Source organism: Castanea sativa, chromosome 5 (genome assembly GCF_040712315.1).
Source record: "Castanea sativa cultivar Marrone di Chiusa Pesio chromosome 5, ASM4071231v1".
NCBI classification, from domain to species: domain Eukaryota; kingdom Viridiplantae; phylum Streptophyta; class Magnoliopsida; order Fagales; family Fagaceae; genus Castanea; species Castanea sativa.
In genome coordinates, this window is record NC_134017.1 from 19,755,264 (window position 1) to 19,774,356 (window position 19,093).

Here is a 19,093-nt window from a genome sequence, read left to right on the forward strand (position 1 = left end):
AAATTTAGATTTTGACCCCAATGTTTGATTTGAATCTTTCTGTTTATAAAGCTTGCAATCTTTATAACTTGTCCAATTAAGGTTCTGTTTGTGAATAACTTATTTAGCTGAAACTGAAAACTTTTTGTTGAAAGTATGGTAGAAAAAGGCTAGAAATTAGCCGAATAGTACAGTGGAACCCATGAAAATGGTACTAAAAAATATAATAAGACCTATGAATAGTAGCAAAAATAAGTTAAAAATTCTAATAAGCTATAACTTTCAATACTTCCCAAAATAAAATAATTATCATTATTTATCTAATAAGAAAATTAAAAAATCTCTCTCTCTCTCTCTCTCTCTCTCATGGTGGCTTTTCAAAACAAAGAACATAAAGTGATGAGCCAATGCTTAGCAACTCAAGAAAAGCAAGTGAATTGAACTAGTGAACTTCTCCAAGTCGGTATTTGTCTTCTAAAGATACCCCTTCCTCTAAGAGGGATTTTTTTTTTTTTTTTTTTAAGAAAATTCTTTTTCAAAAATTATTATCTTCTTCCAATATGGGAGAATCTTTGGGCCAAGACTACCAAACCCTTTACTATAATACCTATATATAAGCCTTCAAATCCTTCTCCTTTGATGGACAAGAAAGGCCGATTACTTCTTGAACAAAGAATAAACTTTCCTTCTATATAATGCAAACCCTAGAAAAGTAATCAAGTCAACATTTCTTCCACACCAAGACAATCCAAATAATTGAATAAGTAAAATAGTCCAAATAGAAATTTGAGAATGTTTCCAACAAATATTCACCTTGATTCAAGTCCCATCAAACAATTTTTCTTCTTTGTCGTGATAGCTCCACCTTAATCCAAGCAGTCTTTTTCTTGAGTAATATGATCATTGTTTGCAAAACAAAACTCATCACTTGTACTTGTATTGATCAATTGCAAACTCTTACAATATTTTTTTCTTGAACTATACTAGTATAAACCTTGGGCTCTAATGCTGCTTCTTGTGTGATGGTGGAATTTCTTATTCACTTGTGCAAATAGCACTAACATATTTGAACAAGAACTAATAACAGTAAATGCATGAATCAACAAGCATAAACCTTAAAAATGCAATAATTTACATGGTTTGGCAAACCCAGTATACTCAATAAGGATTAGATCGCTTGACCTCTCTTACATAACTTTCATCATGGGTACCTTTTTAACTTTAAAAGATGTATCAAACTACTCGTCTTCTAGGTGTCTTCTACTTTATCAAGAGACTACTCTTCTTCTAAGACTTTTCTCCTTCATTAAAAGAACTCTTTTTTTAGGAGTTTCTTCACTTTTAAGAAAACTCTTGTTTCGAAATATTATTTCCACCCAATATTAGAGGACCCTTGGGTCAAGGACATCAAAACCTTTATTTATTAACTATATATAAACCTTATAATCCTATTTCTTGGATGACAAGAAAGACCAATAATATCATTGACAAAGTATAATTTACTTTTTTTTTTTTTTTTTTTACAAGCAGACAATTTCATATGAAGAAAACCCTAAAAAAAAAAAAATCAAGTGAACTTTCTTTCTATACGAAGAAAAGCCAAATGGGTACCAAATCCAAATAAAAATTTGAGACAATTCCAATAGTTTACAATCTCTATATCTGTTCTTAGACAACTTGGACAATTTTATCGAATTATTATTATTATTTTTTTTTTTATAAGCAAGAACAACAAGAAGACTAATTACATTTGGAAATACTTCCATGTCTATTCCTAATTAAACATATATACTGTTAGTTTTTAGACCCCTTAACACAATATATTTAACATAATATTAAGCCAAGTTGATTGACAAGTTAGTTAATTAGATCTAGGTTAAACCGATATGTGTAAAACAGATATAAAGCGGAAAATAAAGAACACACAGATCTAATGACCTAGGAAAACCTAACCGGTAAAACACATAGGGAGGATTTAACCTAGCTATCCTCAAGGTAAAAACAGATCCACTATGAAAGAATTGAAGTTTGTACAATAAGACTTAGACCACTAACATCCTATTGCTATCTCAAGAAGAAAACTTACTACCATGACCACATGATAACTCCAAATCCACAGATTTTTCTTTCTTTAATCTGTAGCAACCACAAGCTCTCCTACTTGTGACTTTGAGACACCTCTCAAAGGTTTCAGATCTTCTTTAAAGTTCTTTATGCAGCAACTGAAGCAATCATCAAGTTCTTGACATGAATCTTGATCTTGATAACTCTATATGTGTGTATGAAGGTAAACACTTCTCAGATCTCACAAAAGATTCAACATCAACTCAACAAAGACCTTTAAAATGTAGTTAGGGTTTTTCCTTTTATACTTGGAGTGAAACACAAAACCCTACACGTCATGCGGGCTTGGGCTAAATTGGAAATTTTGCAGAAAATTATATCTGCACAACTTTTAATCGATCGAGTCTAATTTTCGATCGATCGAGCCTAATTTTCGATCGATCGAGCCTAATTTTCGATCGATTGAGCCTTGCAGATTTTGACCAATAATCCTACAATCACTTGATTCCAATTTTACAATAAACCACACTTTGAGCAAGCCTAAACCTAGACTCTATGTTTTGATCATGGTTTGCCAACATAATACAAATTGAAGTTCTAATATATTAGTTTCTAAAGTTTTAGAACCTAACATACACATTTGGAAATGAATAGTGCATTTATCTAGGATCCATCCCTGAAATTGTTACATTATTGGTGGAAAAGTTTCTGCAATTGTTTTCATGAAAAACGCTAGTTTTTTTGGGATAGGTAGTTAGATGGTTTAGTTAAAAACATATAAATAAGTAAATAACATCTTACATGGTGAGTCTGTCTGTTGCATTTTCTTGTATGCACAAGAGACCAACACGAAAGCAAATTAATGCTTCATTTGGAAGGCATATATGTTTTATTCAATATTGTGTCAGTTATCTATAATCCTCTACCTTCATTCCATATTTGCCATGCTTGATAGAAATTTAGTTAGACGCAATTAATGCTAACCGTCAAGGAGTCAAGGTTAGATTTCATATGCAATTTACAAAGGTTTATTAGTTTGGATTACTTACATGTCCTATAAGATTGAGTGGGTGATTTGAATGATAGAGATTGGTTTTCTTCTTTCCTCTCAAAATGTCTAAGAGTAGTTCTTCATAACTAAATACATCAACTTTTGTTCAGACAATACCATTCATAATATATTCCAAAGACGTACAATTGCTGGAATAAGAAATTAAAAAAAAAAAAAAAAAAAAACGTTAAAACCATATCCTCGCATAAGATCTTATTTTTGTAAGACTAAGTTATTATCAAACACCTAAAATCCTTTTCTAGCATGAAACTAGATCAATAAAACTAGGTTTTTGAAAAATGCATTAAACAATTTCCTAGCATGACATTCCGAACCAATGGCTTAAGTGATTATTGCTCAACCCAAATTGGCACTTTAAGTGGTTATAGTTGACCCCAAATTGATGCCTTAGGTACTAATAGTTCACTCTGAGCCCATTGAGCGGTAGTCATTCACCATGAGTCAACATTTTTTTTTTTTTTTTTGATATAAAGACTAGAAACTTTATTCAGAAGAGGATAAAAACAGTACATCAAGTGCTAGAACGCGTTCAAAAATACATGGAGGTTCCTCTATCCAAGAAACAAAATTAGAAATGTCCCTAGCATACTGTGCTAGACCATGAGCTGCCTTATTACCTGAACAAGGGACATAAGCAAATTGCACCTGTCTAAAAGAGCCAAGGAGATGAAGAAAACCAGAAATAATGTTAACTATACTGGCAGGCAGGGCAATAACACCATTTAGGGAATGAATAACCGTGAGTGAATCAGTCTTAGAGAGGACTTAAGGAAATCCCGTGTCTCTGGCAAACAGGATTGCCTCTTCCATAGCCTTCACCTCCATCTCTAGTGGACCCAACGAAGTTGCCACAAGCTTACTCATTGTTGCTACCACATTGCCCCACTGGTCTCGAACCACAATACCCAAACCAACAGATTTGAAAGTCGAGAAGACAGTGCCATCCATATTAACCTTGTACCAAGGAGGTTTAGGAGGCGACCAATACACTTATGTTAAAATCCATAGCTGGGTAGGAGAATAGTTTGCTAGCTGAAACTCCTCCAAATAAGATTGAGCCCACTGAAAAATATGCACGGCTGACTTGCGAAAACCCCCCACCTTCACTAGATTTCGAGAAGTCTAAAGACACCAAGCTAGCGTGGCAAAAAGTGCCAACTTCTCTGCATCCAGGTTTTGAGAAAACTTCAGCAACCAAAATAGATCCATGAAAGATCCGATTCGTCCCACCTTAACACATCCCCAAATAGACCCAAAACTTCCAGACTTCCTGAGCTTTTAGACAGCACCAAAATCAGTGCCCGGAATCTTCCACCTCCAGCCCAAGCTTCGCAAATGTTCTCCTTGATAATATATCGATGCATCAAATTGGACTTCATCGGTAAAATATCTTTGCAAGCTCGCCATATAAAGGAGCGGATTTTATTTGGAACCTTAAGCTTCCAAACGAATTTCCACAAAGAGTGCATCTGCCGAGGATCTGAATTCTCTCCACTACTCCCATTATTTTGTGCCTTTACCTTAGCATTGAGTGCTACCCAATACGCACTAGCAACAGAGAAACGCCCTCATGAAGTAAATGCCCAAAACCGAGTATCAGGAGGAAGGGACGGGCTGAGAGGAATTTCTAGGATTGTTCAGCTTCATGCTTAAAGAAAACCTGCCGAACCAACACCGAGTTCCATGCCCCATTCTAATGATCAATCAACTCCGAAACAGGAGACTGAGGGTGTAAAACTCGAATTGGAGTTGATACTTGAAAGGTAGAAGGGGTAGGAAGCCACTTGTCACCCCAAACACTAGCATTCTCTTCATTGCCAATAAGCCATTGGCATCCAGCCTTTACCACTGGTTGAGAAGACATAATACTCCTTCATGCAAAGGATGGAACACCCTCAAACTAGCATCGATAAAATCATGGTTGGGAAAATACTTAGCCTTAAAAGCACGGTGAAACAGAGAATTTGGGCAAGTTTGAAGATGCCACCCCTACTTGGCTAATAGAGCAATGTTAAAAGCCTTCAAATCCCAAAAACCCATTCCCCCTTCCACCTTTGGGTGACACATTTTCTCCCAACTCAGCCGAGCAATCTTGTTCCCCCCATTGTTTTTTTCCCACCAAAAACTTCTCACCATGCCTGCTAAGTCATCAGAAATCGAGTCTGGAATTTTAAAACAACTCATAAAATAAGCCGAGATGGCTTGGGGAACTGATTTAATGAGAACCTCTTTCCCCGCATTGGATAAAAGTTTTTCCTTCCACCTTGAGAGCTTATTACCCAATTTTTCCTCGAGTTGGATGAAAGTGTTTCGTTTGTTCAACCTTGCAAGGGAGGGTAGGCCTAGATATTTCTCATGTTGGCGAATGACTTGTGCACCAAAGCGACATTTGATTTCCTTCTAAATGGCTTGAGGAGTATTTTTGTTGAAGAAAAGCGTTGTTTTATTCCTTTTCAATTGTTGGCTAGAGATAGATTCGTACAAGGAAAAAATGCGCTCTAACTTTGTACATTCCTCCAAAGTTGCTTGATAGAAAATCAGGCTATCATTCGCAAAGAATAAGTGAGTAATCCGAAGGGCATGGCGACTAACTGAAATACCGGTAATTGAACCCCTTTTTGAAGCACGATGAAGCAAAGCTGAAAGCCCCAATGCACAAAACAAAAACAAAGAGGGAGATAGAGGATCCCTTGGCGTTGATCCCAAGATGGGATAATACGGCCACAAGGTTGCTTGTTAATGCAAACAGAATAAACAGTTAGGGGTGTGCATGGATCGGGTTAAGGGAATTTTTTGACCCAACCCACCATAGTGGGTCAAAAAAATATTCAACCCAATCCAACCTATTACATAAGTCCAACAAAACCCACATGGGTTGGGTTGGGTCCATGAGTTGGACAAATTTATTATTATTATTATTATTATTATTAAATGGAGTAGAAAAAAATATAAATATAAATATAAATATATTAAAAAAAAAACCAAACATTAGTATCGATGTAACTCTTTAAAGGCAAACAACGCTAATGACTAAACAACAATAGTAATTGATTAGGATTTGTGTGAACTGATTGGCTTTTATATAGGATAGGAAGAGCTAGTTATTTTAAAAAATTTATTAATTATAAAATATATTTTAAATATATATATATATATATATATATTAAATATATGGGTGGATCGAGTTGGGTTTGGTAGGTTTGGAATTTTATGACCCAAACCCAACCCAACCCAACCCACTATCAAAAAAAATTTTGTAACCCAACCCAACCCAACCCACCAAACCCTAAAAACCAATCCAACTTGGCGGGTTGGGTTGGATCGGGTCGGTTTGGCAGGTTGGTTGCACACCCCTATAAACAACAGATGATACACATGACAAAATAGTATCCACTAGCTTCCTATGAAAACCCAACTGTATCATAATGTTTTCCAAACTCCTCAAAAAAAAAAAAGTTTTCCAAACATGCCCATTCAACCCTATCATAAGCTTTACTCATGTTAAGCTTTTGAGCCTTGTCACCCACCTTTCTACTCCGCTTCTGACTAATATGGTGCATAGTTTCAAAGGCTACCAACACATTATGTGTAACAAAACGACCATTGGTAAAGACACTTTGATTCTCACTGACAATGCTAGATAACACAGACTTCATACGATTGGTCAAAGTTTTAGAAGCTAGTTTATACACCACATTACATAGACTAATGAGTCTATAATCAGTCATATGGCTTGGGTTTTTAGTATTTGGAATGAGAATAATATGTGTCTCATTGAAATTAGGAGGGGCAATACCCAAGTTAAGAAAATCCAGCACTAATTTAGTAACACAATCACCAACTAAAGGCCAAAAGGTTTGATAAAAGAGCGGAGGCATACCATCAGGGTCACGAGACGTCGTTGGGTGCATTTGTTTCAAAGATTGGGCCACTTCCGAAGGTTGAAATTCCCTTGTCAACAAATAATTCATTGATTCAGAAATAACTGATTCAATAGCTGCATTTAACTCTTCACAGTTTGAAGGATTTGAGGTTGTGAACAATGTGGTAAAATAATCAGTAGCCAACTCTCAATAATCCGTGGATCTTCCTACCAAACACCATTCGCATCAGTCAAGCCCGAAATGGAGTTCCAAGCTTTCCTATGTGAAGATTTCCACATCATATCTCTATGAATAATGAGTTTGATTTGGTCATGAAATATGGTGTTTTCTTGTAGCATTGGTGTTCAATTTCATAAAATCTACCACTGGGGCATATGCAGACACCCAATTTTGCAAACAATCAAAACCATTTATTTTAAGCCACACAACTCTCAAAAGTGTAAAATAGTCATTTTACAAGGGTGAAAAATTCCATGATTGATCTAACATCAAAATCTTCATCATATCAAGCCATTATAAAATTAAAGTGTAAAATGGTCTTTGAGTTAAAAGTTGAAGTTTTTACCTAATTGTCCTCAAGTTTTGTCCTTGCTTTAACTTAGGGTGTTGGATTATTTTTTAACCACATAATTGTCTATTTCAAATTGGAGAAACTTCTTAAATAGTAGTATAGATAACTTTGTAGTTTTTTTAACATATATTTTATATATCTTCTTTGAGATTTACAAATAAGAAAATAGAAAATAATATTCCACATGAAAATAAGGAAAAAAGATAAAGATATTTAGGTGAATATGTTAGACTTTTAAAGAATATAGTTTGTATTTGGAGTACTTGTTCAATTAACCTTGAAAGCTTTCTTCCTCAAAAAAAAAAAAACCTTCAAAGCTTGAATATAGTCTATTCTAAACAAGAGAAATTTCTTAAATAGTAGTATAAATAACTTTGCAGTTTTTTTTAAAATATATATTTTATGTATCTTGAGATTCACAAATAAGAAAATAGAAAATAATATTCTACATGAAAATAAAATTAAAAAAGAAGAAGATATTTAGGTGAATATGTTAGACTTTTAAAGAATATAGTTTGTATTCCTACCCAAAAAGAAAAAGAAAAAAAGAACATAGTTTGTATTTGGTGTACTTGTTCAATTAACCTTGAAAGCTTTCTTCCTAAAAAAAATGTGAGTTAGGAGTAATAGGCCACTATCATTCATTCGTTCCACATTCCTGAAGTTATCTAGTGTAATGGGCTGAGCCCATAGAATACCAGTCCAACAATCCGGAATAGCTTGTTTCAATGTCTTGAGAGTGAGGACCATCTTGCATAAAACTGATATTCATTATTTTTGAGGTTGTCCATAATGAACCTCAATAAATCCAATGATGCCTTTATTCATTATTTTCGCACCTGTACCAAAAATTGCTAATCATTTTTGATAATTAAATCATTACAAAGTGCAATGGGAATTCTTGATCAGCTCATTGGGATGGATTCTGACTGCTTTAATAAGAAACGGTCTTCAATTGTCCTAAAAGCATCTTGTTTGGACCTCCCAACAAAAGAAGGCAACCTCTATTATTTATCATGACCTTTAACTTGGGGACCCTTAAAAGGATTTTATATTGCTCTTCTTATTAACCTTAGTATTCTTAGCGAAGAAAATTGTAGTTTTCTCCCTATTAAGCTATTGACCTGAGACCTCTTCATGTATCTATGGCACCTTGCAAAGTTTGCTGTTATTTTTTCATATTAGCCTGATAAAATAAGAGGTCATAATCTAAAATAAAAAAGAAGGTTAAACAAGGTTCCCTTTTCTTGTTGTTATTCCTCTGTGGGTCACCCTGTCCAAATTCCCCTTGTGGAAGAGAAAAAGCCTTTGGGCTCAACAATTATTACTACAAAATAAGATACAGTAGTGATGTACATCGTAATCAATTTAATCTAGTTAACTCACACAAGCATTATTAATTATTTTCATTACTTTTAGCAATAAGAATTAAAGATAAACGTAATCAGATATAGGTAGATAAGTACATAACCCTAATTAAAATTTGTAATAAATCATTAAACCAACAATCCATACAAGCTAGTAAAGTCATAATCAAGTATAGCCCCTATCACAAAGGCATGTATATTCATGCTAGATTTTCATACATAACTCTAGTATTTTAGTATTTATCTGGCATCCAATTTTGAAATTGTGACATTATTTATTGAATAATTTTTTGACTTATTTTCTAAAACGTCTAACTCTTTCGTGATTGTGTTGATAAAAAATGCGGGTTGTTTCGGAGTAGATAGTTGAATAGTTTCGTTTGCAAGAAAAGAAACAACATCTACCATAGTGGGTCTATCTGTTGCCTGATCTTGTACGCATAAGAGACCAACATGAATGCATCTCAATACTTCAGATGGAATGCATGACTCATCTAGTATTGCTAGGTCTGTAAGCTCTAAACCTTTACCTTCATTCCATAATTGCCATGCCTGATACAAGCCCAATTATTCATTAATGTTAGCTATTAAGTTCAATATTCCATGCACATGATAAGAAGGGTCAAGAGGAAAACTTACATATCCTATAAGGTTGAGTGGATACTCAGAGTGATATCGACCATTGTTTTTCTTGCCACTGATTATTTCTAATAGTAGAACTCCAAAGCTGAATACATCAATTTTTATTGAAACAACACCATTCATTGCGTACTCTGGGAACATATAACCACTGAAGCAATAATTGACAATAAAACTTAGTGTATGAACAAGCACATATATTCACTCTCACACACACAAAAATAGAATTCAATTATGCATGCTTTAAAGGAAATGCATACTTACTATGTTCCAACAACCCTATTTGTGTTTTCTTCTGATCCTTTCAACCCAACTATTTTTGCCAAGCCAAAATCAGATATTTTCGGATTCATCTCCTTATCAAGCAAAATGTTGCTTGCTTTTAAATCCCGGTGAATTATTGTTAGCCTTGAATATTTGTGGAGATAAACAAGTCCTTGAGCTATGCCTTCAATGATGTGGAAGCGTTTTTTCCAATTTAATAAATACTTTTTAGTAGAATCTGACTCATAGTAGAAAATAATAGCAAGAAAATGATAAGTATATTAATTGACTTGGAATAAAAGAAAACAAAAATATCAACATATGAGCAAATTTTCATAGGAATGAACATATGTCCTACCGAAGAGGAAGAAATCTAAACTCTTGTTGGGCATGTACTCATATATTAGTATATTTTCTTCTTCTTGAATACAAAATCCTAAAAGTCGGACAAGATTAATGTGTTGGAGTTTGGCAATGAGAATAGCTTCATTCTTGAACTCTAGCAATCCTTGTCTAGAACTTCTCGAGAGTCTCTTAATTGCTATTTCTTTCCCATCAGGTAATTTACCCTGAAAATATATTGTGTTAGTCATATTTAACTCACATTACCTTAAATCAATCTCCACTTGCATTATTTAATTTTCTATCAAAATTCTATCTAGCACTTGGGATCGATGCGGCTCAAGTGCAAATTAATTGGTCAAATTGTATTAGCTAGTCTTGATTAGGTCTTAAGTTTAAATGTTGAACCTAACAAAAAATAAAGAGATGGAATAGGTTAATTTAAGGTTGTGGATAGATCTGACAAATTAAATTCGACCAGGATTCAATAACCCATCCAAACATGAACGAAAAAATAGCGTAGTTGTAAAGTGTAATAGAAAATATTAGAAATTGTAACCCATTTGAGTCTGATTAGTTTCTGATCGACTACTACCCAAACTAACCTGACCGTTTCATCATTACCTTATCATAAGCTTTTAAACTTAAGTTTTTTATTGACTCATTTTCAATACATTGACCTTTTTTTTTTTGTAATTTCTGCACACATCTTCTTTTTTATTATCGATTTTTTATTTACATAAAATTTTAACATTTTATTTTTAGTTGTATATATTGTATGTGTGGTGCCCTGCACCAATTAGGAACTTAAGTTAAACTAGGAACCTTTAATGGTTTGTAATGGAGGGTTAAATCTTAATTACTACGGATCATTCAACTAAGTTTGATACTTTTATATACATATATAAAAGTGAATGGCTAATTGTATTATGATTATATACTATGTATGTACAAAGCAATATATGCCACTATATTAAGTGGTTAAGTTACCATGTATATTGTTAGTCTTGTAATTAGCTACTTAAGGGAAGGGTATTTTAGTAACTTCTTAGACACATGAACGAATAAGCTTAAGACACTTTGCCCAATCTTTGAGAGGACACTTGCTCTCCTTACCATGCAAGTCAGAAATGAAGCAAGCCACAAATTCAAGTTAGAAACTTCCCTAGCTGGCCAAACAAACCAAAATTCCTACCTCCTTTTGCTCTCATTTCTCACATACAACTAGAAAGAGCTAAAAAGCTCAAGCTCTCTCCCCATCTATACATACGGGTCCAGCAGCAAAAAGGGGAAACTTTCTTCACTTTCTTCTCAAGTTTTTGCTATAATGAGTCTAGTTCCCAATTTCTTAAGACCTTTAGCAACGCTATAGGTTAAAACTCTATAAAAAAAAAAAAAAAAAATATATATATATATATATATATATATATATATATATATATATATATATAGCGAAGAACTAACCTTATAAACTTGTCCAAAACCGCCCTCTCCTAATTTATTTTCAGTTGAGAAATTACTTGTAGCATCATAAATGCTTTTGAAGCTGAATGTTTGCAATCCATCTTGCCCATCTTTGCCTTGTTTCTTCACTTTGTCATGTACATTGCAAGTTGTTGCATTACCTCCAAGTTCCATTACGAGAATATTTTGTTTCTTTTTTCTCTCCCCTAATTAACATGAAAGAAAAATGTAACTTAAAAATATGTTGCTAAGTACATAAAATAAAATATGTAGCAGGAGCATCGATTACCTTCAGCTTTTTGTTTTTTCCATTTTGAATGGTAAAAGAAGCACAACAAGGCAATAATAATTCCCCCAACTGTCACGATGATGAGCCATATCCACCACCTGTTTGCCCACCTGTTTTTTGAATTATCTGCATCTGGACCAGTGGCGGAGCTAGGATCTAACTTGAGAGGGGGCAAAAATTGCATTTGACATCACATTTACACACGTGCAAACGAACATATACATATTGATATAGTGTTTGAGATCAATTTGCAAAATGACAATTCATTCATGTGTATGCTTAAGCAATATTTGAATGCAAGAAAATTCAAAAGAAAATAACATATTCATTATATTATATTTATCTATTAGGGGTTTATTTACATAAAAAATCATTTTGAAATTGTAATTATAAAAAATGTTATAACTCTACTTATGAAATGGAAAGGTTTTTAGTTGTTAGATAGACATAAAGTACAACTTACAAAAATTTCTATTACGTATAAGTAGGCTACGTTCTCAATCCTCCCATGAAAGCAGTTGCTCATATTATGTATACAGTTTTATAGCTTTTCATCATTAATAACAATTTTATATTTTTACCTAAAATGCATCTAGACTAGCTAGTAAGTAAATATTAACAGATTTTTTGGGTGGGGTCAGGGGGCAAGTGCCCCCCCCCCCCCCTCGACCCCCCCTAGCTCTGCCCCTGATCTGGACAACCAATTTTTTAATGTTCTACTAGTAATAGCATTTTCTTATCATTTACTATGCTTTAAGATGCCGGGACTACTTGTGCTTTAGACAACAAAATAATAAGATTGATAAAACTCACTTTCTCTTCCTTCACATATAGGGGGCTTCAAATCTTTTAAGATTTTTCTCTTTGTTTTATAATTTTTTTAAGGACTCTTTATCCACAATTTAAACAACACATAACTCTTATGTAGATACTTTTTAGGTGGGTGATTCAAGAATGAAGAAATTGCAGCAAGAATTTTTAGTATGCCAGAGCAAGTGTAACTCGAGGACCAACCGGTGAAAGTTGACCAAGTACGTTTTGAATAACTTACAGTAATATATATCAAACTTAAGTAATTTTTGTTTATCGCATAATATTATACCATCTAATTATAAGTTTTTGAGACCTTATAATTTTACTCAGCAAGTCCTATTTGTTTAAATAATTAAAAATATAGTCTAATAAAAAAAAGCATACTCCATAAATATCTAATGATAAAATATATAATCATAATTATAATAAATATCTAACAATAATAAGGAGAAATTTCAATTTATTTGTACGTGGTTTGGTTGAAATTTAAATTGTCTACTTGTGGTTTGAAATTCAACACTTTATCTGAGGTTAGTTCAGTTAAATTTACTTAACACACATTGTTAAAAATATGTGATTTTGCTTTGCTTTTACGTTTCTCTTCTCCAAAAAAAAAAAAAAAAACATAAAAATACAAGATAAAAAAGAATTCAAATGGACAATTGCATCATAAAATTTCGACAACTTAAATTTCGGTCAAACCGTAAGTGAGTAAAGTACCAAATCTTAAACCACATGTAACTAATTTAAATTTCAACCAAACTATATGGGAGTAAGTTGTAATTTGCCATAATAATTATCATGATTATTTAATTTCATATTTAAATTAAATATACAGATGAAAAAAAATATATATTAGATTAATAAAATCTTCATAGGATATTTATAGGAGAATGGGGGGTTGGGTTTGGCAAGAATAGTTACCTAAATTCACGCTAACATTACTGATCGGCCTGCTCTTTAGTGGGACGAGAATGGTTGTGAATGACTGTATGGCATCCTCGGACATATAATAATAATTACTGTTTGCATCAATTATGCTCTGCATGTCCGCACCGAATGAACCAGCAATTGCAGAGAGATTATCCCCGTCGACAACCACATATGTGAGCAAGTGCTTGAAGCCACTTGCCGTCTGGTTGGGCGTGGGACAAGCGCAAGTGAGTGGGATAATTACATCCACGCCCATTCTCAGCGTCTTATCTTTATAAGGATTCTGATGCATAATGGCCTGGCAAGTGGTGAGACCCTGGTAATTGTTGGCAATAGTGAAATAGGTTTCGGATTCGCTCTGCACCCTGTAGTAGCTGATTTGCTGGTAGTACTGACCCGAGCATGAACAGTTGACAGGGATGATGATCGGGGCTCTGTTTGTGGGCTCGGTGGGGATGGGCTGGAATTTTGTGATGTTGTTGATTTCGGCGATGACGGAGGCATCGACGCCCAATAAGGAGCCGATGGTCGCTGCAGAATAGTAAGAAGCATTGGATCGGAACGTGAGGTAGGATTCGCAACTGGTTTCGCTGTTGCATCTATACCCATTCGCGATGTCTAGGTCTTCGTCGCAAGTGTTATTCAAGTAATAAGCTTGTTGGGCTTTTGATGGATGTTGTTTCAGCAACGAGACCAACAATAAAACGGAGCAAATGTAATATAAATTATATTTCTTCATATTCCGATTGCTATTAACAAATGAATTTGGAATACAATTATGATTTGTTAGGCTGATGTGAAGATAAAAGATGGATAGAGGAGAGAGGTAAAATAAGTGCACAGTGGGTAAACGATTGTGAAAAGCTGTCAGGCACTCACGCTGCTGCCCCCAACTTGGACAGTATCACAGTCGTTGTGGCAAAAAAGTTTTCAAAGCTGCCAGACTCGACCTATTCATATACTTAATATATATACATATTTAAAATATATTATATAATTAATAAATTTTTTAAAATAATCATTTATTTATATTTTGTATAAAAGTCAATTAATTCATACAAACTTAGTAAATTATTATTGTTGTTTAGACATTAGTGTTGTTTGCATTTAAGGAGTTACATTGATACTAATTTTAGAGTTTTTTATAATTTTTTTTTTCTACTCAATTTATTAATAATAATAATAAAAATTTGTCCAATCCATGGGTTCAACCCGACCCAACTCAACCCATGTGGGTTGGGTTAGACTTATGTGATGGGTTAGGTTAGGTTGAATTTTTTTGACCTACCATGGTGAGTTGGGTAAAAAAATCCCTTCAACTCAACCTAACCTAACCCATGCACACCCTTCATCTTAACCTCATGTTGTACTCTAATTAATTTTTATGTTTTTTTTTTCATAATAATTAGTGGTAAGTAATGAAATCTAATCATATATTAATAAATATAAATTTAGCAAAAAAAATATATTAATAAATATAAATTTTGTGTATGCAGTGTGAGTTTGGATTGCTAGCGTCTACGTCTGGCCTTTAAACAAGGGGTTCTGAGCACTATATACAGTACTCACAGGTACAAAATTTAGTAAAATTTTCATTAAAATTGGGTCTCATAATACTATTCACATATTTAAAAATTATTTTGTTACAGTATTTTCAGTTTTCAGTTTTCAGTAATAAACGATATTCAATCAGCAACCCGTGGTGTGTGTTCATAGAAAAATCTTTGGTGAGAAAAATTCAAAAAAGTCTGTCTTTAATCCACACTAGTCTTGTCACACTCAATTTTCAATGATTAGACTTCCACTAATAAAATTCCCACAAGTAATGTAAGGTGGAATGGATTAGGGTATCTCATACTGGGATGAAGCTTTTGGGACAGGAGGTGAGATATTAAATGTACCTGGTATATGTATCAACTATTCTACTCTCCTACTTGTGGGACTTATTCTCAAGTAAGAGGGTTGATAAATGTATCGAATACATGGTAGTTTTCTGCCGATACGAACTAGACAATTCCATGCTTTAGAAAATTTTAAAATATTTTTCATTATATACATACATACATACATATATATATATATATATATATATATATATATATATATATATATATATAGTATTACAACATTTTTAAATAGTAGGCACTCAAAGGAAGACTTGGTATCCTAAAAAAGAAAAGCTAACCGTCCTCAAAAAATAATTGATTAGCTAGGCTCCTTAAAAACAAAACAGATTAAATTCTATAAGGATATGATGTAAAACCCAAGTTGCAATCTTAACATGCTAGACCATCATATTAAATATTTAAGAATAGACACAAACACACCTAATTAATTCTATTACCAATTTGAAAATCCAAGTCAACTGTGAGTTTATTAAGATATTATTATGTATGGTAAAATGTATTGAGTTTTAAGTAAAACACTAATGTGTCAATCTCTTATTAGATGGTGTAAAATATGAATTTTACACTCCGTCCTTACCAAATTTAGACTTGTGGGATACAAAAATTTAATATAGTAATAGTGTCATGTGTCATACCTGATGCCGAGGAGGCCGGCGCGGCTCCAAGAAGGCCATATCCTCGGACGGCAAGGCCAGGGAGGCGAGTCATGGCCACGTTGATGGCACATCACCAGAGGAGGCCTCATCGTAGAGGAAAAACTTCAGAGATAGGGGTTAGCCCTAACATAACTGGAGGGATGATAGTTGCCACAACATTTAATGCACTTCACCAAACTCTCTGGCCGCATTTATGTAGAGAAGACCCCTGTACAGTGCTGTTTTGGTTGCCGTAACTCACAAAAAATCTGGGAAGGGCGTTTGATGGAATAAGCACTCAAAAGGCATCTGATGGGACAAGCACTCGAAAAGCGTCATACATGATCAAAAGGTGAAAGGCCAAGATCAATTGAAAGAGGTTATATAATGTAAGAGATTCTCCAAGGAGGAGATCATCTGGAAATGGTGGAAGAAAAAACTGTAACAACCAAGAACTGAAATTATAACCAAGTCTGAAGAACTACTCTCTTCGGACTTTGCTGAGGAGGGATTTTCTTTGTACATAGCTTAATTTTCTTTGCTTTCTTACTACCTTGAATCCATTGTGCGCGTTGCTTAATCTATTGGAGCCTAGTTTTGCACACTCTCTACAAATTCATTGTATTGGGCTCTTTGGGCCCTAGTTCAGTTACTTCTTGGGCTTAGGACACAAAACTTGACCTTACAAAACTTAATATAGAAAGAGTTTTGATAAGAACAAATTGTCAAGTAGTATCTTTGAATTATAGTGGGCCTTTCATATGGAGCTCATATCATACCTTATAAGAACTTGGAGCGGAAGATCATGGCCTAATACTAAAGGTATTGGCAGAGTCATGATTTGACTTGAGAGGGGAAAAATTAATATGTATGATACACTCATATACACATTTAAGTACATCTATATACAATACTTGAGAGAATATATATATATATATATATATATATATATATATATATATGTATGTATGTATGTATGTATGTTGATTTGAATGCTAATTATTAAGTAATATTTTAAAGTAAAAAGTCCACAAAAAGTGCCATATTACATTTATTTATCTATTAAGGGCTTTTTTTTCATGTGAATAAGGTGATTTGTGATTTATTTTATCAAAATTGGATTTCCATTTATGAACAAAAAGATTTTATTAAGATTATATTGTTTTCGTTAATATTTACTCATAAAAATTTAAACTATAATAATTAGACTCCTCATACTACTAACTGCTAAGGTCTTAATCGTGATGAGTCTGACCTCAAAAATATACAAATGCACGCATGTAAGCATGCATACTGCCCAAGTCAGTAACAAATGATCTATATCACACATGTCCATTATCGTGTACTCCCCTTTTTGTGCTTGAAATAATGGATCTAGTTCAGCGGCGGAGTCAGGATTTTAGTTGAGGGGGGCAAGATTAAAATAGTATTAAAAGGACATTAAGTTTTTTCTCCTAATAATTATGCGTTACTTATGAGGACCACTAATTGAATTGCCATGAAAAAAAAAGTGATAAACAAGATTTTCACAATACTTTCACAACAAATCATAAGTGGTAAGTTGAAACTGGTTCAAATTTTAACCTACCATTGAAATTAATTTTTTGCTCACCAATAACAATCAGTAACAACCTGTTATTTAAGATTTGTTGTAAAGTGTTGTTAAATTTTTGTGGACATAGAATTTCTTAAAGTTAAAACAATTATACATTCTACTGTAAAAAGCTCACAAACTGATGTGACAAGAATGTATAGTGCTAAAACAATATAATAAATTAATGTTTGAATGAATTTTTTAATGATTGATAATATGTCAATTTGTAAAATTTGTAGTATTCATAGCATTACTTCACAAGAAAAGTGTTGTGAATAGTTAACTGAAAATAATAGTTGAGAAAAAAAGGAACAATGAAATGGGTGAAGATGTTGTGGTGAGATAAAACTAATAAGAATAGTAAATTTTGTGAAAAAGTTATATGATTTGATATGTGGGAGAAGATTTTTTTTTTTTTTCCTACTTTCTTGGTGTTAAGGGTCTGTACATATATAAAAGTAAGTCTTTTTTTTTTTTTTTGGGTAAAGTACCAAAGAATAGTTCATAATATACCTATTTCAAGGATTTTTTTTTTTTTTTTTTTTTAAGGAGCCAAGGGGGCAACTGCCCCCCCTACCTCAACCCCCCTGGCACTGCCTCTGATCTTGCTGGTGTGGCTTAAACATGCAAACATTGATGAATAATTGGGTCATTGAGTGCCTAGAGAGGCAAATATGGCAGTCCATATTTTAGGAAAGTGGTATTTGCAAAATGTTTTTGTTTTTGTTTTTTTTTTTTTTTGTTCTTTTTTGAGAAACCAGACCACTGGTCTGGGAATTTATTCAAAAACTAAATCAATGAATATCACAAAAAACAAAGGGAGCAATGTCAGCAGGTAGGTCTTCAAACCACATCTGAAGCCCCACACTAGAACTAGCTTTCTTTGCTAACGCATAATCTACAGAATTACACACACGACTAACATAATTAAAAGCAATACACTGAAAAGTAGAGGCTTGAACATGAATATCATCTAGAATGTTCCCGTAGCTAGTGAGCTCGCTCGTCCCATGCTGAAGAGCATCAATGACTATGGCGGAATCCCCTTCAATAACCACACGAGAAAGACCAAGCTCTAAAGCAAACTAGACAGCCCGTTGACAGCCTAAAGCTTCCAACTTAGCCACAGACCAACCAAGAGAAGTGGACATGAAGAGCGCTCCAATAGCTGCACCACAATTGTCACGCACTATAACACCTAACCTAGCTGAAGGGGATAAAAAATAGAAGATGGATATTCCCATAAAACTTGAAGGGACGGAGAGCATGAAGATGG

General features: G+C 33.6%; 1 protein-coding gene across 1 annotated transcript; it reads right to left on the reverse strand.

The window, feature by feature from the left end:
• Positions 1-8,958: 8,958 nt before the first annotated feature.
• Positions 8,959-14,474, reverse strand: LOC142636847 (G-type lectin S-receptor-like serine/threonine-protein kinase CES101). The gene is made up of 7 exons (XM_075811141.1): positions 13,673-14,474; positions 11,936-12,091; positions 11,647-11,852; positions 10,199-10,409; positions 9,841-10,078; positions 9,577-9,727; positions 8,959-9,489 (listed from the first exon to the last, which is right to left on the reverse strand). The coding sequence occupies exons 1-7, from the start codon at positions 14,418-14,420 to the stop codon at positions 9,178-9,180; spliced, it is 2,022 nt and encodes a 673-aa protein (XP_075667256.1). The 5' UTR covers positions 14,421-14,474; the 3' UTR covers positions 8,959-9,177.
• Between the last annotated feature and the right edge of the window lie 4,619 nt (positions 14,475-19,093).

Bases quoted from the DNA above. Each gene is read 5' to 3' on its own strand.
- LOC142636847 (XM_075811141.1), bottom strand. From the start codon at position 14,420: ATGAAGAAATATAATTTATATTACATTTGCTCCGTTTTATTGTTGGTC. The intron at 12,092-13,672 runs GTAACTATTCTT...CTCTCAAGTTAG, and splicing joins TAATGTTAGCGTGAATTTAG to ATCCTAGCTCCGCCACTGGT. The intron at 10,079-10,198 runs GTAGGACATATG...ACTATGAGTCAG, and splicing joins TTTAGATTTCTTCCTCTTCG to ATTCTACTAAAAAGTATTTA.